The following is a 27,510-nucleotide window of genomic DNA, read 5'->3' as shown; positions in this document are numbered from 1 at the left end:
ACATATTTTTATTGTAATTACAATTTGAATTTGGTGATGTAACACTTTTGACTTCAAGAAGTCCTTAAACCAAACTTAATTGGCCAAACACAACTAACTAGGAACATTTAAATATTTCAAAAGTAGCTGAAAACACACCGAGTATACTTGTATGTATAGAGTTTGGACATCCACTAATTCTTATACCATTCCATATTTAGTTTATTTCTTAATTTTAGAGATTTAAAATTTCAAAAAACAACAAATGAAGATGTTAAGCTTTAAAACCCTACTCATGATTTTGTTTTTGCATGCATTGTTGGCGTCGATGTTAACTGAAGCTGCTTCAGGCAATAAGGTTAAGCGAGTTAAGCCTCCAAAACCTGTCAAACCCGTACAAGAGCTTTTAACTTGCAAGATCCGTAAGAGTAAGTGTTTCAGGAAGCGCGTCATATGTCCCATAGAATGCCCGAAAGTTAAGCCGAAGAACCCAAAAGACAAAGCTTGCTTTCTTGATTGTTACTCACCTAAATGTGAGGCCGTGTGCAAATGTAAGTAATAGTCTAACCTTCATTTTCCCTAGATTATATATATATATATATATATATATATATATATATATACTATCATTTCAATATATGTGCATTTGGTGTTATAATAAGAAATGAATATGCTCTAAAATCCTAATTATTTGGCATAAAGAACTAAATACAAGGGGAAAACATAAGTAGATTATATAATACAGATTTTACATCTAGATGGTGGAATGATCAATTATTTGTTTGCACTTGATAGCGCGTAAACCAAATTGCAATGGACCTGGAGCTGCATGCTACGACCCACGATTCATAGGTGGAGATGGAATTGTTTTCTACTTTCATGGAAGGAGTAACGAGCATTTCAATCTGATATCTGATACCAATCTCCAAATCAATGCACGTTTTATTGAGCATTGGGTCTTAAGTTTGGTCATCATAACTTCACCTTTGAAGCCACAAGGACCGAAAAATGGGATGATAACATTGATCACCTAAAGTTATCACACGATGGAACGGAATTGATAATTCCAGAGGGCCATTCATCTGAATGGAATTCAACCCAAGGGGATATACAAGTTGAAAGGACTTCAACAACCAGTAGTGTAACCGTCACTATACCTGATCTTGTAGAAATATCCGTTAGTGTGATTCCATTGTCAGAAGAAGATAGTAAGATAAATAATTGTCAAATTCCTGCAAATGATAGTTTTGCACATTTAGAAGTACAATTCCGATTCTATGGGGAAAACCCAGCAAAACCAGGAGTGGCAATGCCGGTAATTGGTGGTGATGACAAGTACAAGACTAGTTCACTCTTGTCAACAGATTGTGCCCTTTGTGTGTTCTCTCCTTATAAAATCAAAGATGAACATGACCCTATGATGATGGAATATGGCATGCTTAACTGCAAAGCTGGAGAGAATGGAATCACATGCAAGAAATAAGTCTATAACATGTCTTTCTATCTTCGAATTGTTCTTATTATATGTGTCTTCGTTATGTATGTGCATTGATTAATATGTGTTCAAAATGTATGTGTATGTGTATGTGTATGTATTGTTTCTTTCACTTTTGTACTTGGTAATTGATTGATAAAGTCTTTGAATAAATGCTTCTTTTGATTAGTATGTTGCATCTTACTGCTGTTTTGTATATTGTCTTGGACAATATTGTGAATTAGAAAAAAAAACATACAAAATAAACTTTTCTAAGAACTAAATCTAAGCATTTTTAAAGGTGGAGTTGTCTATTAAGGAAATACGGAGGGACCTTCTAAGAATAAATGAAATTTAATGAAGAAAATAATTAAAATAAATTGAACTTTCCACTTCTTCAATTATACATTTATACATGAATGATGAATCCGCCCATGCTCGAGTCTCTGCTCCAGCTTTAATAAGGAGCTAAATGTAGCTTGGACCAGACATGCATACTTTAGCTAATCATTGCTTCAAGTTTAATGTAGCTCACAAAACACATTTATTATATGAACATGCGTTGAACATACTGAAAGATAAGCGAAATGGAAACAAGCAGACATCCATCAAATCCAACGACGGTACTTTGCCGAACACTAACATGTTTCAGCCTCATTGAAGATATTGATACTCTCCTTTGTTGGTTGATGAACTGCCACATCCTATGGGCGTGAAAAAGGCTAAGATCTAAGGGCAGATCATTAAAAGGCAAAACCATATATAATGTCACTGAAAGATTTGCATACCATAGCAAAGGATGTGCCAAAATTACATCAAAATAAAACGGTTAGAAGTATAACTTTTGCAATATTTTTTGTTCATGGAATGTTTTAATCTGTTAATAATATATAATGTTTGAGTTTAAAATTTAAAACATAAAATTTCCCTAAATTTAGAAGATTTAAATATAGTTATTATATTAAATAATACAAAATTAAAAGGTTAATAAATTTTTCTAATAAATAATGTAATTATAAAAAATACAAACAAAAAATAGTGATTATGTGAAAATGTAAGAATGTTTACTGAGATGCATCATTGAAGAAAAAATTAATGTTCTTAAGAATTATTTATGTATGGGGAAAATACCATAAAAAACCAACATACTCTCTGTTTTATCTTGTTAAAGTCCCTCAACATTATTTTCATGTTAAAGTCCATACACATGTTAAATTTGAACAAAAATGTGGCATAATTTTAAATATGGTATGAAACTAATTTTTTTTGGCTTACATTTTAATACTGCTGGAACAAATACCCTTCAATAAGAGACAATGTATAGTTACAACATAAATTTTAATAATAAAGAAGTTATTTGTTTTGGCGCATGTTAAATTAATATGAATTATCTAGCATTCCATGTCATAAAACTTTACTTATTTTCATCAGTTCAACAAAAGTCGAAGTGCAGAAGCTTCCTTTGAGCATGACTATTCCATGAAATACATATATGATTAAATCCATTTGTAGTAAGGCTACTCTCCAATTGAATCCGTAAAAATCATTTTTATTTTGTCATCTATATATCAAAAGTAAATGGCAAGCTAAGCTACTGCAAATAGACTTGGAGAAAGATGAAATGTAACTCGTGAACTTGAAGGAGACAATACTGAAATGCAAGGATCTATTTGGCAGATAATTTTAATCAATGCGACATGATTTAAGATGGTTTTAATCAAACAAATCAGTTCCGTGTTGTTTTGTAAGTTATGTCACATTTTTGTTCAAACTTAACATGTGGAAGGACTTTAACGTGCAAAAAATTATTAAGGGACTTTAACGAGAAAAAACAGAAAGTATGTTGGTTTTTTTATGACATTTGCCCTTATGTATACGTTAGCTTACTGCAGGTGTTTCTGAAAATCCAGCAAAGCATGAGTGGCAAAGCAAGTGATGACAAGTACAAGACAAGTTCACTCCTACTGACCGATGTGCCCTTGGAATGTTCTCTCATATTAATATCAGCGATGAACATGAGTACATGACTCACTAATGATGGAATAGCGCATCCTAGATTGCAAAGGCAGAGGGAAATGGAATCACATGCACGATAAAGTGAAACGCGTTATTTAATGTCTTCTTAATGGTTGTTATTATGATCATCATCATATTGATTAACTTGCGTTCAAAATGCTTCAAACTACAATACCAGTAACAAAGATTCATAACTCTGAAGCTAATGTAGACTAACTAGTTCATCCAATTCTTGTATTATCTCTCCCAAACACCAAGGTTGTTGCCCAATTGATCATGACATATAACCTGTTTCTCCAACTCAGGACGCGTGTCAAATAAGCAGACCGCCAAATCAGCCAACTCGAAAACCCTGCCATTGCTACCCCCTTTGCATCCTGTAGTAAAAAAGATGGTAAAGTTATAAAACATCAAAATCATAAACAATGATATTATTATTAATACCTTTGTCTGGCTGAGGTCAACAAGTGCCTTATACCGCCCAACAGAAGCCATGCTTCCAAGATGTTTGTACACAAATGGATCTCCAAGATTGACATCATTTGCAGAACCTGCCTTTCCAGCATTTTGCTTCCCAAGCTTTTTGTTAAACAATTCAACAAGATACTTTCCTTGTCTTTCAGCAACCTGTTAAACATGCTTCACTAGTCAATAAATGGTGCCTTTTGACTTTTAAGGTCAACCCGTGTCAAGTGAAAAGTCAAACCTGAGCTAGAGCAGGAAGGACTGGCCTTCCTGTGTGTTCAAGAAAACCAGCACAGTCTCCAAGTGCGAATACATCTTCAACCGAAGGAACCCTTAACCATTCATCAACACCAATCCTGCATATTTGAGAAAAAATTTGTTGTAATTATCCAAAAGTGGAAATTTCGACCCTTTTTTGAATAAGGTTTAATCTTTTTGATAACTGGTAATAACAAGCGATTTCTTGATAAAATTAGATCCAAATTAATATAATTTCAGTCCAAAAAGAGAATAAATTTACCTTCCACCAGGAGATTTAGGAAGATTTAGTTGTTTTGTAAACTCAGAGGGACCCACACCGGTTGACCACACCAAAAGTCCATAAGGTACAACACTCCCGTCACTAAGAATAAGCTTTTTCGCATGCACCTCTTTAACAACACCACGAACAAGACGCACACCATACTAATATGCAATTTTTTGTTAGATTTAATTAAAACATTCAACTAAAATACCATTTTTTCACTAAAATCTTTATAAAGTTACCTTTGTCAAGTGTTTGGTAGCATATTGGCGTAGCCCAACATCAAAAGACGACAAAATTTCATTCGCCTGATTTCAAAACAGATAAACATTAATAATGATACTTAAACAGAAAACATGGAATTACATATATGAAACAAGAGCAATAGTTACCTCAATAAGAGTGACACAAACATAGTTTTTAACATGTGCGTAACGTTGATAAACGTCTCTCACTATAAAATCACTCAATTCACCACTAAATTCAACTCCAGTTGGACCTCCTCCAATAACAACACAGTGCAACATTTGCTCCTTCTCTTCCTCAGATATGCCTGAAAAAGTTGTTTGACCCGTTAAAGATAAATCATAACTTGAAATTGGTAACTTCAAAATTAAATGGTAAAACTAGTTACCTGGAGTTTCAGAGAGCATCAAGTTCAAAAGAAGTCTTTTTCTTATTTCTTGAGCATGACTAACTTCACGAAGAAAATATGCATGCTCCTTCACACCCTTTATGCCAAACGTCAATGGCTCGGATCCTGAAGCTATTACAAGCTTGTCATAAGCAACTTTGAACCGATAAGGTTCATACAGTTGCTCGTTATCACTAACTGTCTCACAATACACCTGTTTAATAAATAGAGATGTAATTATGAATATAGTGATTCGGGTTATGTATATCTCTCTATGGGTTTAAACTGGTATAGTATAAAAATAACTTAAACAAGCCAAACGAGACAAAACAAGCGCTTAGTGGATTTTTAATGAATAAAAACTAGGGGTAGCCATTTCGGACATGACCGAAAACACGACTGGAACATGACACGAAAGTAATTAGGTTTTGGGTCGTCGTATAACCTATTTAGTTAATAGACCCGCTAACCCGTTAGTCGACCTGATAACCCCTGACCTGTATAACCCACTTTTTTACAACTTGGTTATCACCCGCCAATCCATTTGACACGTTTAGAAATGTTGATTGAATGGGTCATGTTCAGGTTACATGATTTAAAGTGTTATTGACACGAATTCAAATATGGGTCGTGTTTGGGTTGAACAATTCAATCCACCAACCAGACACGATTAATACCCCGTGTACTATTATTGAATTAATATATTTTTGTAATCATAATTGACAAACTATAATTCATTAGAACGTGAAATTCAGGAGAAAAATGTGCATCGGGCCAACCCAATTCGTCATGACCCGTACCAAAAGTTACCCATCACCCAACCTAACCGCCCATTTTGCCATCTGTAGTCAAAATATGAAAACCTTAAGTTGCTTACTTCATGTTTGTCTGTATCAACGGATGTGCACGAAGCAAGATAAAAGTAGGAATTTGGATCCTTAGCCAAAGCTGTTTGAACGCGCACAACGGGCTCAGCAACAGACCGAAATTCAAGAGTTCCAACACAAGTTGATGCTAACAAAGGTGTGAAAACCATGTGATTCCTAGGTGATATGCAAATAACATTGTACATTGAGGTATCGATTCCTTTAAGGAACCTACATGCTGCCCATCCAGTACCAAGAACAACAACTCTAGGTTTATCACCCGGTTTAGTAGCCTCAAGATTACCATACCGAAACTTCTCACTTTTTGAATCAGAATATTCCTCGGTAACCCTCTCGGCATGAGCAAACCTATATCCTTGAACTACCCGTGTTCCCCTGCTTTCAAATCTCATGTGATCGTTTTTTCTTACGGTTTGCTGGTACAACATCCGGTCAACTGTTTCAGCATTGTGGTTAAACGGAACATCTTTCGGAATATCTTTTTCTGTTATGCAGCGATTAATGGCATATGTTCCTGATGATTGTTTCCAGTTTCTTGAAATTCTTGCTAATGCCATTACCAGAAGCTAAATGTGAAGGTTTTCTGATGCATGCAATAATATAAGATAGGTGAATTTGTATACAATGACAGTAATATAGGTAAGGGAACATTATATTGTAAACAAATATATAAAACCAAACTTTTCTGCAGCATCAACAGACAGTAACATAGATTTGTTCATCAATTGATGAAAACTACAAGATATTTTATTTTGTGATATTGTTTTAGCAATCTCCCAGTAACTTGGGCTGGTTTTTTTAATCAACTTGTCCAATCTAAATGTTGCATAAGTAAACAAAATTAAGGATATTCTTGTTCATGTGAAGCATCAATACACATCAAATCTATTTTTTTTAATGGCTAAATTTTTTATTAGGAAAATTGGATTTTAAAAATCCAAGCTATCACCTATTGGCCAATAATAATCCATACTCCTAACTCTCATTTTTTTTTTGCTAACAGTAATCCCAATAGCATAATTATAATATATTTTACACTCGATTTACTTTTACATTTGATTTATACTCGATTTCGCTACCACGTTTCGCTTTTTCATTCATAATCATTATTGTTAGAGAAATCGAGTGAAAATCAAGTATAAATCTATGATGATTATGCTACCGGGATAACTTTTGTCAGCAAAAGTGAAAGTTCAGAATTATCATTAGTTAAATTTTATGTATGGATTATTATTGGCTAATAGGCCATAGTTAATATTAATAAAACCCAATTCTCCTTTTTATTAAAACGAAACCCCAGTTAGCAAGAAACTAGTCAGAATACTACAAAGAGAAAAACAAACGAAACTTTCCCGAACCACGAACCTCTAAGCGTATTCCAACCCACAAAAAACGAAAAGTAAAAGCGACTAACCCCACAACAGATATCAAATCAATGCATACACATGAATATGAATATGTGTTGTATAATGTTTAATGCTGAAAACCATGTTGATATTACCAGATGTTATAAGAGATGAATGAATATTCAGTTCAGAAGACCCTGCTGCATAAGAGAAAGAGAAACAAGGTTAAATCGTGGTTGGGACAATATCACAAACACTTGATGGGCATACAACAAAATACATAATATATCAAATATTAAAAATAAAATATGTCTGAATCAAACCAAATATTCACATTAATTAACAGAAACTGGGGGAAAAAAAAGGAAACATATTTATTACAAAAATAGTTGCTGTAATTTTTGTTAAGGAATCAATCATCAAACTAAGATTTGCAATGTGAAAGAAGGGTAACATATATATATATATATATATATATATTACATATTTTTAAAATGGATCGAAGATATACATATATATATATATAGTTATATACATTGAAATGGGCTGGTATTTATAGGGTATTACTAATAACACATTTGAGAAGGTATGTATAAATATAACAATGGTGTTTTGTCTTGTGTGTGTGTGAGAGAGGGAGAGAAAGAATTAAGGAGATGTAACAGTGACAGGTTGATGGGTGTTGTAGAAACGCGAGAAAAATGCACGTGCTTCATCAAACTTGCTGCCAAAGTTGCGTTTCATAGCGTTGATCTAGTAATAGATTTACCATTTTCTTTATTTTTATTTTTTTATTTGTAACTAAAACTTATGTGGCGATTCCTTTATGTAACTTATAGCTTGTGACCTAAACAAGTCGTAAGAAGCTAAAATAAGGAATCTCAAACACTTTTCAGAAATAAGAAAAATGGTACGGGTATCGAATTCAAGACTCTTGAGATTTTGGATACCTATATAAGTACCAAGATTTCATAAAAATCGGATATGAATTTTTGATACTAAGCTCATCTCTACTAAATATAACTCCAAAACTCTCTCGCTTAACGATTTCATTACAACACAAAGCAAAATAGCAAGAAGCTACAAGCACAAGTCATCCAGTATGCATCAGAAAGAAAGACAAATATTAAATTGTTAGTAATAAAAATTTAGAAGTTATAAAACGATATTTTAAAATAAGACACGATTGAAAGTAGATTGGTGAGATGAAAATCAATCTGTTTTTTGAACCCAAATTATTTTATATTGAAATTGGTTAAAAAATGTTTTTATTTAATTTTGCTAGCTCTAAATTTGTATATTATCATGGAATATCTAAAATAAGATAAGCGAGAAAACGCATATCAGACTCACTGAATTTTGACACGTGATAGCGAATAGTTACTTATTCATTAGGTAAGGGTTACTAAAAGTTACCAGTGTATTATAATATAAGACACATCTACGTTAAAAAATCTTTCACATTCATACAAAAATTACAATTTTCATCTTTTACGTTAAAAAAATATATATACTAACCATTATTTACGTTTCAATCTCGTAACACATTTTATTATTTATGCTAACGACATAAGTTTTAGGTGTTAAAACTCATATAACAATAAATATATATATTTTTTCTTAAACAAACGTATCATTTCAAAAAGGTGTATTACTGATTCAATAGCTTGTTATTTACCGGGCATTAAATACCAGATCACGTAATCATAGAATGAATATGTTTTTCTATTTATTTTAATACATGTAACATATTATGTTATTTATATTTATTTTTTAAAATATTATTTTTGTGATTCTACGTGATTTTGTCAAATATTGTAACAATTATTTAATATGAGATAATATTAAGCAACTATTCTTTATAGAGTACACGTTTATAAACGTATATAATATTACAATGCAAACTACAAGAACGACAAAGAAGTTAGAAAATTAAACCATATCAACCACATGGGAAATATTTATATTATCTTTTTTTTCCTATATATTTAATAGGGGTGCAAATGAGTCGAGCTGCTCGCGAGCTACTTGAGATCGACTCGTTAAAAAGCTCGTTCGAGCCGAGCCTTATCGAGCTCGAGCCCGAGCTCGAGCCCGAGCTCAAGCCTAAAAATAAGCTCGTTTAATAAATAAGCCCGAGCCTGAGCTTTAGTTATTGAGCTCGAGCCGGCTCGCGAGCCTAAACGAGCCCGCCACTTGTATGATTTTTTTAAAATATATATTTAATAATTATTAATTAATAAATATAATGTTATGAAAAAATAAATAAAAATAACTAAATAATATATATTCTTTTATACATAAAATTATAATAGAAAAAAATATATAAAATAATTATAATTATATAAAAAAATAATTTATAAATTGTAAACGAGCCGAGCCCGAGCCGAGCTTGAGCTTCAAAATCCATTCACGAGCCGAGCTCGAGCTTTGAAAATAGAGCTCGAAACGAGCCGAGCTCAAGCTCGAGCTCTGTGTAAGTTAAACGAGCCGAGCTCGAGCCTAGTCAAGCTCGGGCTCGAGTCGGCTCGTTTGCACCCCTAGTATTTAAGCACTCTCTCAAAATTTAAAAATGACCAGTATTTTAAAAGCTATAAATTTACCACCATTTTTAGATAATAGTGTTGAAGTTATAATATAAACTATTAATTTACCCGTGCGTTTCGCGGTAAAATTGGCCGGTAAAACTTGGTGTCGCAACGGGGAGTCAACGCGAATTTAGTCAATATTAGCTACGTTCGTTATGGTATTGAAACTAAAACAAATTGAAAACAAAAAATAGAAATAGAGGTGGCGGCGTTAGTTGGGGCCAAACGCTGAGGCAATGACTCAACGACAATCGTATAATATATTATAATTTTTTTGTTAACACATTTAAAACAATGGTAAACCCGGTCGTTGGTAAAACTTGGTCGTTGCAGCGGCGAGTCGACTCATATTCGGGAGTTGTGGTGGTGAGTTGGTAAAACCGTGGCGCTGGTAAAAATCCGAGTTTCTCAGCGGTGGGTCAAAAAAAATTATGTTGATTTCGTTTACATTTGTTACGGCAACGGAACTAAAATAAAGTTTGGTAAAACCCGAGTGTTGTCAGTACTCGACGTTATGTGGCGAGTCGGTAAAACCCGAACATTGTCAGGCCGGAACATTGTGGCGCTGAGACAACACGAATTTGGTAAAAAAACAAAACGTTTGTTACGAATCTAAAAAAGCGGTTGGTAAAACTCATGGCCTTAATAAGGACACAAATGCAAAAAAAAAAAAGGTTCAGAAAATATTTTTTGCCCCTGCTAAGAATCAAACCCGAGCAAATCAAGGAAACAACAACTTCAAACAACAACACTAAGTCAATGGACCAAAGCTGAATTAATGGTTTAGATTGCAAAAGTATCTTATATATACGAAAGTTTTGGAACCTATATCAATTTTAGGGCATCAACTTTCTCATTTACTCTATATAGATAATAGGTAGTAAATTACGCTTTGTCTTCACATAATCACATGTGATATGAGTTAACACTCAAAAGTCAAAACTAACTATTGTTAGCCTAAAGGATGAAATGTGTTGTAAAATTGAAACGTAATTATGATGATTGGAATGCTTTTTGAACGTTAAGGATGAAAAATGTAAGTTATTTTTTTTTTTTTATGCATTTTCATAAGTTTGAAATGCTTTACAAATGAGACACTAGATAGGAATCACAAATAACTTAATAAAGAAGTCGGCAAGAATCACCAATAACTTTACAAATGAGTCTATAGAAATTCTAATATATGATACAACAAAACTCACTTCCATTTTAGGTCACGTGGCTATTCGAGGGGATAATCGTTTGAAGTTTTGAACATATATAAGCACTCCAACTATAACATTGGGCAGGTGATTAAAAATACTTGAGTTTTGATGATTTTGTGTAAAAACCTAACAAGACACATGCGAGCCATACTTTGCTCTCTTTGTCGTTGGTTGAACTGTTGAAGTATTTAGGCTTTGGAAGCTGAACTTGCTCTACTAAGTGTTGATTGTATAGTTCGCAGAGTATTACAAGAAGAGGATGGAGCGGCTATTAGAAAGGCTTGCTTATAATTACCATCTTATATGTTTCGAAAATATAATTAATCAAAATCCCATCAAACCTATACTCTTATCATGTTTTGATTGTATTTGAAAGTGCCAACACGAAAACAAAATGGAACAAGAACGATAGGCTATATAAAGTCGAATTACATTATAGGTCTAATATAATAAAATGAGTACCCTAGCCAATTTACATCCCATGAAAATGTAGATGTTAGATTAGTAACAAATAGTTGAATCAAGCAATTGAATAATTAGATCAAGTAGCTACTAATGTATCTTCCATTGAATGTGAATCCCCAAAAACCCGATTTAAAATCATTGACAATCGGACTCCTCCTTGTGCAATTCGTTTCATCACAATAGGCATTCTCGATTCAAAGTAACCATCTGTTAATTAATTAATACATGAAAACGATCAATACAATTAAAAGGATAGACAGATGATTCAATAGAAAATGATTTTGTAATAAAATACAAAACTAAAAGTAAAAATATGTGCGTCAGGTTTTAGTACTTTTGGTAATACTACATCAATTTTTCAAATTAATACAATATTTTTATAGATTTTTTAACGATTCTTTTTTTATAAATTATACCATAAAGTTTATGAATCATTAACTTCTTTTACCTTAAATTTATTTCACTCGTAAAGTTTATTCGTTATATATATTTTTTTACATTTTTAATGACAATCACTTGTTTATATATTACCTGAAAGAGTTTCGCCTTCCTTGACACCTTCGTAGCCCCATCTGCATGCTAATTTTATACTTTCTTTCGCATACCTTCCATAGACCATAAATTTAGATGAACACAATATTTTAAATTAATTTTCTTTTAATATAATATTTGTGACAATTTTCTACGGTTGTTTTTTAAGATTTCATCGTGTTTTAAAAATATAAATATATAGAGAATGACTTACTTATTAATACATGTGGAGAGATCGTCACAGTCCTTCCAAGAATGGACATCATCGGACCATAATCCCTGAAGTTGCATATCCATGAAATAACTTTTAATAAAAGTACCCAAGGTAATTAATTAACTTTCAAGTACCAATGTTCTGTAGATAATTATGAGAACTGAAAAATAAAAATACTCAACTTGTGTATATAAATGATAAACCTCAAATGTTAATCGACAAAACACATGTAATCAACTTAATTATAAATTTTTTGGATAAGTTGAAATATCATCTATGAGCAACATATATACTAGTTACGTAACTAACTTTTTAACTAGAGTTCTTATTTTCTTACATGAGTGAAATTAGCTTGAATGGCTTTTTGTAGAGACTTCATATCCTTGTTGTAGAATTGTGCGGCAGCTGTAAGAATTATCTCTCTGTCCCATACCTGTTTAATCATCAAAATTATTATCAAGCTTGTAAATATATCATCCACAAAATATTTGTTTAAAATAAACAAATTCTATTCAAAGGTCCCGGTTTCACTTCCTGAAAGATGAAAGTAAAAGAAAGTTGTCTTTAAAATAAATTAATTTAACTAGTACACGCCAATCTTACGTCGTAGGTTTTGTAACAAATAGTTTACTATACCAAATGCATTAACTTTTAAAAACAAAACTAATGAATCAAATGTAAACACAAATAAAATTTATTGATTTATTGAATTAACTAGTACTTTTATAAACAAAGTTATTAATTAATTAACAAAAATATGATACTTACATGGTGCAAATTAGATTTATGCCTGAACCATCGCAAATCAATAGTATTTCCTCCTTCGTCGCTAGTAAATCCAACATGCATTGGCTGATAATTTGCATTTTAATTTATTTAATTAAATTCAATAATATTTGCTAGAAAATATAACAAAAATTTGGAGTACCTGATGAATATCCCCCATAAAATGTGATACAAATAACAGGGCCTCGGTCATGTTATCTGCAATCCCAAATTTACAATTAATCAAGTAAATATTTTCAACCGTGTCAGTTTAACGAGTTAACATGTTGATTGATTGAATTGTTAAACCCGAACATGGCCCGTATCTTTATTCATATAAAAAAATATCAAACCTAGCCCACACACATTAAAATTTGCGTAATTCAAACATGACATGTTTAACCCATTGTTCTAAACGTGTCATATGGGTTGGCAGGTTCTAATCAAGCTCTAAGCGTGTTAATCGGGTTGGTGAGTTGTAAAAATGAGTTAAACGGGTAATAAATGAGTTGGCGGGTGTAGATGTTTAACCAAAAGGTTTAAACAAGTTAACCCCGTAAATTAAATAGATCTATCCAAACGTTATTCGTATCGGGAATTGTAACCCTTAGATATGACAACACAAAACCTATTTATTTTCATATCATGTTTGTACTATGTTTCAGGTCATGTCTAGAATTGTGACCACAATTTATTTATACTTTTTGCATCGCATCTAACACATATATTATGAACCTTTATTTACGTATGTTTAATTGAAAGATATATTTGACATATAACAACCAACTTCAAAATTACACGTTAAGTCACCTGTGATTAAACTAATTGACGTGTGAGTGTTCGGTGAAGCTATAAATGTAATACCGAGATTGGGAAAAAATTTAGTAACTGAGTGAATAAAAAATAAATTAAGTAACAAATAAATAAAAAGTATATCATAAACTCACAATATAATATTAATATAGAGAATCGAACCTGGGTTAGAAAGACTTCAAAGTCGGAGGCCTCATAGTGACCACTAGGCCAATATATAGCTTTTGTTTTACTTTCACTTATATGGTTTTAATATGATTTTCTACAAACATATAAATATTAGTTTTTAAACGGGCCCTTATTTTTACCAGAGGCCTCAAGCCCTAGCTTCACCCGATATCACTATAGGGCCGCCGTTGTTGGTAAGTTGTAAAAATGAGTTAAACATGTAATAAATGAGTTAGTGGGTGTACATGAATAACCAAAAGGTTTAAACAAGTTAACCTCGTTAAATTAAACGGATCAAGCCAAACATTATTCATGTCAGGAATTGCAACCCCTAGATATGACAACACAAAACCTAATTATTTTCATATTGTATGCATGTTGTGTTTCAGGTCATGTTAGGAATGGTGACCGCCAATTATTTACACTCTCGGCATCACATCTTATACATATATATTACACGTTAAGTCACATATGATTGAGCTAATTCACGTGTGAATGTTCGATGAGGCTATAAATGACAGCACAAAAGAGTTCGACAAATACAAAATTACTTTTAGTTCGATTTTTATTTTATATGTTGACATTAATAATCAACAATCTCGTGCCTTATCAAGGCATATGTAAGTTCATACTTAAGTACTAATTTACTAGTATGATTTCGCATTTCTTGTTTAACTCTTCGCCCGTATTCACATATGAATAGCCAGCCTTTAATCACACATGAATTCACACCTAATTTAAAATTTTTAATATTATGATTTAACCCTTTATTTTAACGGCGATGTTCATTCATGATGCATATCTTGGAAATGTTTGAACTAAAACACTTTGGATATTATTTAGGTGTTTTACTGGCCACTAAACTATCTTATGATGGTTATAATTTAACCTTTTTTTTTTCCTTCTTATTATTGTTATAGATTTAAAACACATGTATCTTGTTATTGAATATAAATTAAATAACTAAAACTGTAAAATTGATGATGTATGTGAAGATTATGGAAAACTTTATAAAATAGTAGTAATGATATAAATAACTTACATCGTCGATCAGAACTTCCCTCGTGATAATGTGAAAGTTGAGAGGTGAAATTTTTTATGGCTCCAGCAACACACATATCCTTCCCTCCATGTGTATCGTGACAATCCCCTAGTAATAAATTTCAAATTCAAATTGACATTACTACAAATCAAATGAAATAATAATACCAATACTTTATTATTTATCAAAACATTTGCCACATATTTTCATAAGCGAATCATTAACAAAATTATTGTATGTGTAGAGAATGCTACTTGAATAATCAAAGGAGCAAGCGTCATCAGGAGTGTCGATGAAATGAAGGGGACTAGTCCACCTGTACCGGTACCAGTGCCGAATCTGGTCTGGCCACACACACAAAGCCGATAAGTTTCCGTTCACATAATCCGGCAACAACATCCGAACAACGTGTGCTGCGTTTGGTTCAAGTAAATCCTATGGTACATACACAAAATTTAACTCGTTTATAAATGTGAATGAATATATAGTGTAAATTATTATATATAAGTAATGAACTAACGCATACTTGTGCTATTTTGCATGTCATGACATGTCCCTCTTCGCTCCATGCTTGAACACCATTGATTATAAGAAAGCCAAGAAAGGAAATTAAACATATTCTCAAAAACGCCATTGCTTCTTTGTAGAAATGGTGAGGTGATTTCATTTATATATATAGAAACCAAAAAGCAATTCGTTGAGTGCAAGTATAACCTTGTTAATGCTTTTAAGTACCATCAATCAAAACTAGTTTGAGACCCGGAAGCAAAGCAAAGATTGAAAAGATTGAGTGTAATCGATGTGAAGCAGACAATCACTTCTATGTTTATCTATTTTTGTTGGTTGGCAGGGTATTTACAGATTCCGTGTTTCCTGCAATACTTCTAGTTGTTAAGAACATATATAAAGTTTACACTTAAATTAAAAGTAAGAAATCACACATAAAGGAATGAAGTTATGATTGATTTATCCTCATTGATAACTGAAAATACGTAAGTATGGACTTAGATTAAAAACTCTAAATTGTTTTAAAACGACTGGAATGGGATATAATAATGTATGCATTGACATAAAAATAGTATTTTAATTTGGTATACGTTAGGTTTGTTAAAAAGTGACATAAAAGTTGATTCAAAGCATACTTTTAGGATGGTGCTTTCTTCACGTTTTGATTTGGCATTTAATAATTTAAAACAACCTAGGAAATTAGGCTTATCGGCTCTCAGCCAATTGAAAAGATCTATATATATGATAACTGAGAGTGATATTTTGAAATATTTTGGAAGTTTAAGGGGTAAATATTATATCTTTTTTCTAGGTTTTGAGCCTTTAGCTAAACCTAGTGAAGAAACACTAACCGGACCCCGGGCAGATTACTGGTAACCTGGGGATTGGATAGCTGTTTCCCACAAGAGGTTGGACCCTGAGAAGATGGTTCTTCTGATAACCTGCAAAACAGACACCGTGAGCTCGTCACTGAGAAGGGGGGGGGGGGGGGGTTCCTTCTTGTGACAACCCTCCGGCGTGAGAATCAGACTAGATTGCTCTTTAAATATAAAAGTATATTAAGAGATTGCTAGAGCAGATATCAGGTATAATATGATGATAATGTGATAAGATATGATAAGATGAGATGGTCATACCATTTGTGGTATTTATAGCCGAAGGTAGGTTTCCAAGGAGGTATGGCCGGCTGCAACAGTGTTCCTGTTCCACCAACAGTAGCCTACGCACGTGCCCTGCTGGTAGTTGGTAGGTAGGTAGCGGCTGATAGCGACCAGGCCTGCTGTATACTATTCCTTTTCCACCAACTGCCGGCTACGCACGTGGTATGACAGGAGTTGGTGAGTAGGCAGCGGCTAATAGTGACATACAGTGTAGGAGCATGCTGCTCGCCATACTGTTGTCCATAAGCTGTCGTCTCTTTAGTCAGATCTTTTTCCCATACCTCGTCAGGTACAGTACAGAAGATCTTCCCGTATCGTACGGACTGGCTTATTTGGGCGGGAGTATTCTCCCTCCCGCCCTTGTGCGGGATTGTTCCCGGCTTCGCTCATGCCTTCAGGTGACACTGAATGGTTGAGAGTTAAGTGCCTTGTGCGTGTAGCCTTGCTGCGCGGGTGGCCTTCCCTAATGGCTTGTATCCGAGGCTGCGGGGACAGGCGGAGTCCTTCACCATTGGGAGGCATTTCCTGCGGGACCAGCTTGCGTACTGCGCGTAAGGACGTCACGTCTCTGAGCATGGTTGGTCCTGCGATCCAGTTGGTTTCTGCGCAGACGTTCGTGTTTAAGGTGAGTCTTGCGGGTCCAACTGGGCTCTGCTGGGACCTACCTCTTCACCTAGTTATATAATTTTAACCTTAGCGAATATTATATTTTTCATTTTTTGGGTTTTGAAGCACGTCGACTTTTTTTATTGATAGTTTTTTTTTAGCCTTTAGGGTATAAGGTGTTTTCGTGAGGAATTTGCTGTGTACTGTATTAAGGTGTTTTTTTGTTTTTGGTGGTTGTATTTGTTTCTTGCAAGCTGCTAGCTAGTTTTCCTAATAAAGAATTTGCTGGTTTTTTTTAAAAAAAAGGAAAAACCCTTATTTTTTAAACTTTGGAAATTGATTCATCAAAAAGTTAAAACGTGAATACGTAGGGTTTGGCCTTTTCCTTTTCCTCCATAAATTCGAATCGCATCTAAATCTACTATATAACATAAATCTAACGTTTTACCTATATATATTTTACATGTAAAAAGACAATGGAAAGTAATTGATGCACATATAATGGGCATTCAACAAACAAATCATATGCATGAAACGATGCATAACAATCATAAACATCGGCATTCGCATAAGAAAACCAAAAATAACAGTTTTGTAGTTCAGATTTAACCGGTAAGACGGTTTAGGATCGGACCCGGTTTGCTAGATCAGGCATTCTAGGCACACAAGCCCAATACTAAATACAGCGACCCACTTTCCAATATTACCCAATTGGCCCATTTTTCACTTCACTCGATTTTTCATTCAATTGGGCAATTGTTGTGCGTATAGCGGCCTTCACAAAAAATCAAAAAAACCATCTTTCCCAAAATGTTTATTTTTTTTCGTTATTTTTTTTATTTCTTCTAACGTGCACGCGCGCTTGAGTGAATAAAATTTGAATAAAAATTTTCGTGTTAGGTGACATCATCAAAACGTAAAATCATAAAAGTTGGCAGCAATCACAACGCGAACTTTGACGTATTGATAGTCTGATTATAATAGGTTTGACTTGTCTCTACTAAACCTAAAAAACATATAACGGTAGATGGGTTGCTTCTCTAAAATACCCTATATTCCACAAATCCTACAGTATGGCCATGTCCTTTATATATCAACTACCCTAAAACCCTTAATTATTGGCAAGCAGTACCACTCAAATATTCTAAAACCATTTTTAAAATTTTATATTAAAAAAATAATTATATAGATCATAGATGATTAGGTAGGTAAAGATTGAGGGTACACGTGCTCATTCTCACTCCTATTCTCTAATCGGTGACTACAACCCGATTTTCACTACTCTAATAGCAAGGGGTGGTGCCTTATGATGGTACCTTACCCGATTATGGTACCCAAGTTACACCTCTCCGACCCGTTTAATGCATTCTTACATTCATATGTGATGATATAAAATCTCACAACCCATTATTCAAACCATACACTTGTATAGTATGTGGAATAATGATATACTCCAATTCATAATAATAAGAAAGAAGTATATGACATCTCTATGTTTAATTATAGTTTTAAGAGAAACATTCAAAGATCACTACCATCTTAGTCAAATGCTCTATTGGTTATTGCTATTGATCTTAGGGAGAATTTATAGATAAAGAAACTTTCAATTGATATGATCATTGGAGCGAACAGCCGAACATACGGTGAAACACACACATACAAACATGAGATATGACATTAATTCAAATACTTTATCAATGAATTGCCAAAGTACATAAAAGAAACAATAAACACGCATACATTTGAACCCAAATAAATAAATACAATCATTTAGTAATAAGAATCACTCAAAAGACATTAAATATTGCAATAGACTTATTTCTTGCATGTAATTCCATACTCTCCACCTTTGCAGTCGAGCATGCCATATTCCATCATTAGCGAGTCATCTTCATCCTTGATACTACTTGGAGAGAATACGCAACGGGCACAATCTGTCGCAAGGAGTGAGTTAGTCTTGTAGTTGTCATCACCCCCAACCACCGGCATCGCCACTCCTCGTTTTGCTGGATTTTCAAAATCAGGACGATATGTTCTACCAAGAATCCCTTCAACATTAGATGACAAGCCAAAGAATCGGAATTGTACTTCCAAATGTGCAAAGCTATCATTTGAAGGAATCTAATAGTTATGTATCTTACTATCTTCTTCTGATACAGGAATCACATTAACTGATATTTCTACAATATCAGGTACAATGATCGTTAGACTATTGGTTGTTGAAGTCCTTTCAACTTGTATATCACCTTTTGTTGAATTCCATTCAGAAGAATCACCCTCCGGAATGTGCAATTCCGTTCCATCGTGTGTTAACTTTAGGTGATCAACATTATCATCCCATTTTGGGGTTCTTGTTGCTTCAAGGGTGAAATTATGATAGCCAAACTTGAGACCCAATGCTTGGATCCATGTATAGTCGCGAGTTATGCCCAATAAAACGTGCGTTTATTTGGAGATCTGAATCGGATATCAATGTGAAATGCTCATTGCTTCTTCCATGAAAATAGAATACAATTCCATCACCACCTATAAATCGTGGGTCATAGCATGCAGTTCCAGGTCCATTGCAGTTTGGTTTGCGTGCTATGAAAGCAACAAATATTTATTTTTCAAATATCAAAGCATAAAAATTATATTCTCACACTTTAAGGTTTTCCGTGGTTTTTATTCTTCATGTCAATAAATAAGAATTAAAACCGCATTCACTTATGCTAACTAGAAATGCCAAAATGATAACATTAAATAAAATCTTAAAAAGATGATTGTTACGTAGTTACTTACATTTGCATACGGCCACGCATTTGGGAGAGTAACAATCCAAAAAGCAAGCTTTGTCTTTTGGGTTCTTCGGCTTAACTTTCGGGCATTCTACAGGGCATTTAATACGCTTCATGAAACATTTGCTTTTACGGCTTTTGCAGGTTAAAAGCTCTTGTACAGGTTTGGCGGGTTTGGGAGGCTTAACACGCTTAAAAATAAAACCATGAGTAGGGTTTTAACGCCTACCATCTTCATTTTTGGATCTTAAAAAATCTTATTTTGGAAACTGTAGAAGTAAATATAGGATGATGGTGTAAGGAAAAGATTATGCCGAAACTCTATATATACGAGTTTACTTGGTGAGTTTGCAACTAATTTTGAGATGTTCCAAGTTGCGTTTGGCCAAGTTTGGTTTTGAAGTCAACAGTGTTATATTACCAAATACGATCAAGAAAATTTAAAAGTTTGTATGTACTTATTTTAAGCTGCTAATAGATTTATTTATTGTTTATTTTTCAAAGGTCAAACTATAATTTCATTCTATGTATATTTTAAAAGCTAAGTTTCAACATTCTTTTTTAACGAATAACAAATAAAGTCCGGATATCTAAGATAACTCAATGGAAAAAGGCAAACGCATGAGATTGCATGCAGACAACGTTGAGTAGCTCAAGCAATCATCTTTTGTTCCGAAGAAAACTCGTCGCTTGAAAGCTCATTGCTGTAAAATCCGGTTATGATCAGATTCGAACTTGAGACATGTGATCTCCATCTTAAATCTTCACTTACCCTCAAATGTCTGTTAAGCTAAAGCTAATTAATTGAACAATGGCTAAACAGATATACTCGAGAGTTGATGAACAAGAAAGGAAAAAGCTGCGTGCATACGAGATCGATGATGGGGTATTCGTGTTAAAATGCAGCTAAAGTAATTTATTTTTGACTTATTTTGTGTACAATATTTATCAACTTTCAAACTTCCTTTTACTTCTACTTATTTTTACATCATGTCTATTTTTACTTTTATTTTCATCACAAAATTGTTTTTTGAATTCTTTCTATTTAAAATAGTAGAACGCATTTATCTTTTACCATCTAAAATAAATTAATAACTATAATAATTACTTATATTTTAATTTACAAATTACATAAACTTAAAATAAAAAATTCTTAATCTTAAAATTAAAAATTACGAACATACTAAAGATAGGGTTAAGTTGCACTGTCTCATGAATCTCGGAAGGGTATTCACTATGCACACATAATGGATCGTAATATGTAACACAATCAATCAATCAATCATACCCAGTGAAATCCCACCAACAGCAAAGTTATAAGTAGAGTCTGAGGAGGGTGGGATGTAGGCACACCGTACCTCTATCCATATGGATAAAGAGCTGGCTTCCAGAGAGACCCTCAGCTCTAGAATACATATGTCTGAGGCAATATATGGAAATCAAAGTCCAACAGTAAATAATAATAATAATAATAATAATAATAATATTTAATTATATAACACAAGTTGGGGGGGAAAAATGAAAATGTCATAAATAAACAAAAAACACAATGATAATAAAAAGACACAGTGAATTGAATTAAAATTCTAAAATATACAAGCTAGAATCGAAAAGCGAAAACCTAAAATTTAATATGGTGAAATTCGAGCTAGTTTGAGTTTAGTCGGGGTCCGTTTAATATTAACCTTGCTAAGACTTCATGGTTTTAAAAGACTGTTTATTTCAAACCAAATCATTAAGGATATATTACATCGACAAAATTAGTATTATTTATAAAGATCATACATACACATAAACTAGTTGTAGGGCCTCAAACATGACAAGTGACAAACTTGATGCATGTGTGATGGTTGTTATTGTATGCAGTGGCGAAGCTTGAGCTTAGTCACGGGGGTGACCGAAGTCACGGACTCAAAAAATTTCGGGTCGACGATTCGGTTTGTGTCAGTGATTCGGGTTAGCTCGGTGATTCGGGTAAGATCAAACAATATGACATCTCAATATCTAATTATTTTCATTTATTCAAACAATTCATAATTTTTTAACCAACAAAAACCTAAAATATTCATGATGACGCGAGAGGAAGGGTGAGTAGGGATTAGCAAATTCGGTATTGATATCGGTTGCGGTACCGAAATCTACAGATTTGGTATCGTCGGTACCGAATAGATACCAAAGTTTTGCGTTTTGGTGCCGGTATATCTCAAATTTTACCTTCAATACCGGTATCGAACCGAATATTTGGTATCTGTACCGGCACCGGTATGGTACCGATCTCATCCCTAAGAGTAAATACATAGAAGAAGAATTGCAAAGTCCTAAAATATTTAAAAATACAAATCTTTTACTATTCTACTATTATTTTGTAACTTTTTTTATAGATATTGCGAGGTTTTAGAAAAAAAAATACAAATGATGGGTTATTATATTAAAAAAAATCAGTAGTGACCGACCGGTAGCATTTTGGTTAAATACATTAGGGGTGGCCGCGCTTAATATCTATAAAATTTTTTGAGAAAAATCATGAAATTTACCATACTAACGGAGAAAATGGCAGTGACCAGGGCCACCCCCGGTCCCCACATAGCTTCGCCCTTGATTGTATGAGAATGCCATTAATATTGGTTAACTGCTACCTATGTTTATCACACACACCCTTAACATATCTTCCAATAATTGTCTACTCACTTTACCATTACTTTGCGGATGATAGGTGTTGCTTAAGTTCAAGCGGGTTCCCATCACTCGCTCAGTACATGCTTTGCTAAAATTAGATGTAAAGAAAACATCCCGATAAGATACGATAGATTAGGGTACACCATTATCCCATCCACTGATCCACAGGCCAGCCAATACATGTTAAGTTTCTTTCACTTGCAAAGAGTGGGCTGATGTGGTTATCATGCCCACTATCACCTACATGGCTTTGGTTCCCATGACCAGTCTTAGTCAGGGCCGGCTATAAGGGAGGGCCGGGTGGTCGACGGACATAACCCGCCCAAACCCATGAAGAATGTATAAAACTATTCACGTAACCCGTTTGATGTATCCCGGATATCCATCTCATTATCGGTCACAAATGTTTCTTGTTTTAGGTTTTCTAATTAGGTTTGATATTTCTTTTCCACGTAACATTCTAACGAAGGGAAAACATCTCTAAACGTGTAACCAGAATTGACGATTCCTTAAAATCCTTGGTTAATAGACACCTAATCTTTTGTGTATGCTAAGAACCAGTATAACATGATAAAGAGAAAGTTATAAAGAAAATTGCAATGTTTAATTCTTACACAAATTCAAAACAAATGACACTTACTTAAAGGCTTTATCTGTTGATTGTCTCGTACAAAAGTGAAAGAAACAGGAAACACACATACACTTTAAACACAAAATTAATCAACACAATCATATAACAAGAATCATTAAGAAGTTATATTAAATACGACTTATTTCTTGCATGTGATTCCATTACGTCCACCTTTGCAGTCAAGCATACCATATTCCATCATTAGTGAGTCATTTTCATCCTTGATATTATCGGGAGAGAACACACAAAGTGCACAATCTGTCGCAAGGAGTGAACTAGTCTTGTACTTGTCATCACCACCGATCACCGGCATTGCCACTCCTAGTTTTGCGGGATTTTCAAAATTAGGACGATAAGTTCTACCAAGAATACCTTCTACATTAGATGACAACCCAAAGAATCGGAATTGTACTTCTAAATGTGCAAAGCTATCGTTTGAAGGAATCTGGTAATTATGTATCTTACTATCTTCTTCTGATACCGGAATTACATTAACTGATATATCTGCAATATCAGGTATAGTGATTGTTAGACTATTGGTTGTTGAAGTCCTTTCAACTTGTATATCACCTTTTGTTGAATTCCATTCAGAAGAATCACCCTCCGGAATGTGCAATTCCGTTCCATCGTGTGATAACTTTAGGTGATCAACATTATCATCCCATTTTGGGGTTCTTGTTGCTTCCAGGGTGAAATTATGATGGCCAAACTTAAGACCCAATGCTTGGATCCATGTATAGTCGCGAGTTCTACCTTCAGGTCTAAGCCCAATAAAACGTGCGTTGATTTGGAGATCTGAATCGGATATCAATGTGAAATGTTCATTGCTCTTTCCATGAAAGTAGAATACAACTCCATCACCACCTATGAATCGTGGGTCATAGCATGCAGCTCCCGGACCATTGCAGTTTGGTTTACGTGCTATCAAAAAAAATAAAAATAATTATCATTCTAAAATCAAGGGCAAAAAATTATACTACAATCACTCTTAGTTTTCCCATGGCTTTTAGTTCTTCATGCCAAATAAATAAGAGCCAAAATAAATTCATTTGCAATAAACAAAAAGTTCAAAATGATAATGTTTTATAAAGTTTTAAAAATATCAAAATTACTTACATTTGCATACGGCCTCGCACTTGGGAGAGTAACAATCGAGAAAGCAAGCTTTGTCTTTCGGGTTCTTTGGCTTAACTTTCGGACATTCTACCGGGCATTTTATGCGCTTCATGAAACACTTGCTTTTACGGCTCTTGCAGGTTAGAAGCTCTTGTATGGGTTTAACAGGTTTAGGAGGCTTAACTCGCTTAACCTTATTACCGGATGCGGCTTCTGTTACCATTGAAGCCAACATTGCATTCAACAATAAAATCAAGAGTAGGGTTTTAATGCTTAACATCTTCATTTCGGGCTTATAAAACTTCTATTCTGATTATTACAAAACAGAATATGGAATGATGTAAGAAATAGATGGTCCAACCTCTATATATACAAGTTTACTTGGTGAGTTTTAAACTAATTTTGACATATTGAGGTGTTCCAAGTTTGGCCAAGTTTGGTTTTGAAGTCAACAGTGTTATATCACCAAACTGTTAATAGATATATTTACTATATTTTTGAAATAAATGAATATTATATCCAAGGTCAACTATACTTTTATACAACGTATTTTTTTTAAAAGCTAAATTACATCCTTTCAATCTGCAGCTCGCTTGATGAAGGATATTCGTATCCTCATTTGTAAAATATTGAATCAAAATAACAGACGAAAAGTAAAATGAGCGTAAGTTTAATTTTAGTCACGAGCGACGCCAAGAAATTTTGGCGTCCATTCCCATAAATTTTTTGTTCACAATTATCATAAATAAATATGCACACCTCTACGTAAAAAAAAATTAACGACGTGCGTATTTAGCGTAATGAGATCAGAGTTCTATTGAAATGTCAAAAACTTTTATTCAGATTAATCAGTTGATGCCCTAATTTTCCAATTTCTTTGATTTACTAGGGTTTTCTTAACTTCCTGAAATACACTCTAAATGAAGTCCGTTTGCACTGGTGAGTTTGAGTTTTAAACATGCAAGTTTCAAAAACATTTAATTCACAAAGACATGCTATGCATGACAAGCTCATTAGCATCACAATTTTCTTTAAAATTTACTTGCTCAAAACGGCTAATAAATTATTAAGGGTTATGTTATTATACCTACGACGTTTCATCCACACTTTGCCACCAAAGTGGCGTTACTGTGCCACTAAGGTACATTCGATTTCGTCAATACATGACCTCTTTGGCACAATCCTCCTTGCTAACAGTTATACAACCAATTCAAAAAATAAATAAAAAAAACATGAACATACATGCACTGAAAGCATTTACATTGTTTAAGAACTCACCTAGCAGTCTAGCACACATATAACATGTTTTAAATTAATCTCAATTTCGCATGTACTCCAGCCTAAAACATTCACTAAAACAAGGGCATAAAATCTTACAAGAAACTCAATTTAGCCCATTAAGTTGATTGTGTAACAAATTCGAGGCTCGCTTGAATCCACACACTAAACTCGACCCAACTCTTGAGTGTAACAAAAGTAGTTATTTGAACAAACAATTGCGGGTGTTACAAAATTCTATGTTGCTGATGAAAGCCATAATAGTGAATATCCTGTAGCATAGGTAGGATGATTCGCATAATATTAGTATACTGCTGATGTGTGTCCTATCAATTGATTGCTAGTGAAAGGAGTGTGCGACTTATTATGAATGAATTTTACCTGCATCTTGTCATGGACAGCCCCTATATGGGTGTATGTAGTGGGCGGCAAATCTCATGGTTTTGGGTGATAAAGGGGCTACAACATTGCCCCTATGGACTACAAATGGGCGAATTGTGTGTGTGTGTGTGGGGGGGGGGGGGGGCACAACTACTTCTCGCCCTTTCATTCTTTTCTTTTATTATTATTATTATATTCAAATGTACATATATATATATATATATAGGATGAGTATCATTATAAAACTGTAAAATTATTTAAGAACTTGAAAGAACTCTTGAAAACTAACGTTTTTATAAAATTCTTTGTATGTCAATGTTATTTGAGTGTAGTTTTATCATTTTTCTATATCTATATTTATAATTACAATTTTGAAAATTAGTATTTATACATATCTATGTTTTGTTTTACACCTATGTAAATTTTTTAATACACAAATTTTACACATATGTAAACTTGTGATTAATATATGTAATCAAAAAATTTTAAATAAAATATGATAAAACTACTATTAAATAATGTTAATACATAAAAAAAATGTTTGGTTGTTTAGAGTTCCTAAGAATTTTTTTTTTGAGTTCTTAAATGATACCAACCCTATATAATATATATATATATATATATATATATATATGATGAGTATCATTACAGAACTGTTAAATTATTTAAGAACTTGAAGGAACCCTTAAAAACTAACGTTTTTTATAAAAAAATTTGTATGTTAATGTTATTTGAGTGTAGTTTCATCATTTTTTATATTTATATTAACGATTACAATTTTGAAAATTAGTTTTTATACATATTTATGTTTTTGTTTTACACCAATGTAAATTTGTTAGTACATAAATTTACACATATGTAAACTTGTGATTAATATATGTAATCAAAAATTTTTATATAAAGTATGATAAAGCTAATCCTAAATAATGTTAATATATAAAAAAAAATTAAAAATGTTTGGTTGTTTAGAGTTCCTAAAAGTTCCTAACTTTTTTAGAGTTCTTAAATGATACCAACTATATATATATATATATATATATATATATATATATATATATAGGTATTGGATCATTTCAGAAGTTTTTTTACAGCGATAAGTGAAGTGTAACTCCATTAATCCCTAATTTCACTCCCTTTCTTATGTGTAGGTGTGTTCTGTAGGCGCATATGTATGTGTGTAGGTACGTATGTTTGTATATGTGTATGTATGTTTGTATGTGTGTAGGTACATAGGTTTGAATGTGGCTTGGTACATTTATATGT

General features: G+C 33.2%; 3 protein-coding genes and 2 pseudogenes across 3 annotated transcripts; 1 reads left to right on the top strand and 4 right to left on the bottom strand.

Moving 5' to 3' along the window:
* Positions 1-251: 251 nt before the first annotated feature.
* Positions 252-1,736, top strand: LOC143530770 (uncharacterized; annotated as a pseudogene).
* Positions 1,737-3,508: 1,772 nt separating this feature from the next.
* LOC143530769 (internal alternative NAD(P)H-ubiquinone oxidoreductase A1, mitochondrial-like) lies at positions 3,509-6,754 on the bottom strand. The gene is made up of 8 exons (XM_077026215.1): positions 5,969-6,754; positions 5,092-5,305; positions 4,850-5,010; positions 4,700-4,765; positions 4,455-4,618; positions 4,176-4,290; positions 3,914-4,096; positions 3,509-3,846 (listed from the first exon to the last, which is right to left on the bottom strand). Exons 1-8 carry the CDS (start codon positions 6,533-6,535, stop codon positions 3,691-3,693), a joined length of 1,626 nt encoding a protein of 541 aa, XP_076882330.1. The 5' UTR covers positions 6,536-6,754; the 3' UTR covers positions 3,509-3,690.
* Positions 6,755-11,426: 4,672 nt separating this feature from the next.
* LOC143530768 (endonuclease 1-like) lies at positions 11,427-16,350 on the bottom strand. Its single transcript, XM_077026214.1, has 9 exons — positions 15,642-16,350; positions 15,370-15,550; positions 15,116-15,223; positions 13,256-13,311; positions 13,096-13,179; positions 12,665-12,760; positions 12,328-12,392; positions 12,114-12,187; positions 11,427-11,789 (listed from the first exon to the last, which is right to left on the bottom strand). Exons 1-9 carry the CDS (start codon positions 15,780-15,782, stop codon positions 11,659-11,661), a joined length of 936 nt encoding a protein of 311 aa, XP_076882329.1. The 5' UTR covers positions 15,783-16,350; the 3' UTR covers positions 11,427-11,658.
* Positions 16,351-19,157: 2,807 nt separating this feature from the next.
* LOC143530749 (uncharacterized) lies at positions 19,158-20,403 on the bottom strand (annotated as a pseudogene).
* Positions 20,404-23,568: 3,165 nt separating this feature from the next.
* Positions 23,569-25,071, bottom strand: LOC143530767 (uncharacterized). The gene is made up of 2 exons (XM_077026213.1): positions 24,589-25,071; positions 23,569-24,393 (listed from the first exon to the last, which is right to left on the bottom strand). The coding sequence occupies exons 1-2, from the start codon at positions 24,872-24,874 to the stop codon at positions 23,612-23,614; spliced, it is 1,068 nt and encodes a 355-aa protein (XP_076882328.1). The 5' UTR covers positions 24,875-25,071; the 3' UTR covers positions 23,569-23,611.
* Positions 25,072-27,510: the final 2,439 nt, after the last annotated feature.

The sequence above is a fragment of the Bidens hawaiensis genome, unplaced genomic scaffold (assembly GCF_021521415.1).
Source record: "Bidens hawaiensis isolate Kalapana, Puna unplaced genomic scaffold, B.hawaiensis_p1.1 tig00009022_1, whole genome shotgun sequence".
Taxonomy (NCBI): Eukaryota; Viridiplantae; Streptophyta; class Magnoliopsida; order Asterales; family Asteraceae; genus Bidens; species Bidens hawaiensis.
Note: the sequence above shows the minus strand (reverse complement) of the source record. Positions and strands in the feature narration are given on the sequence as shown.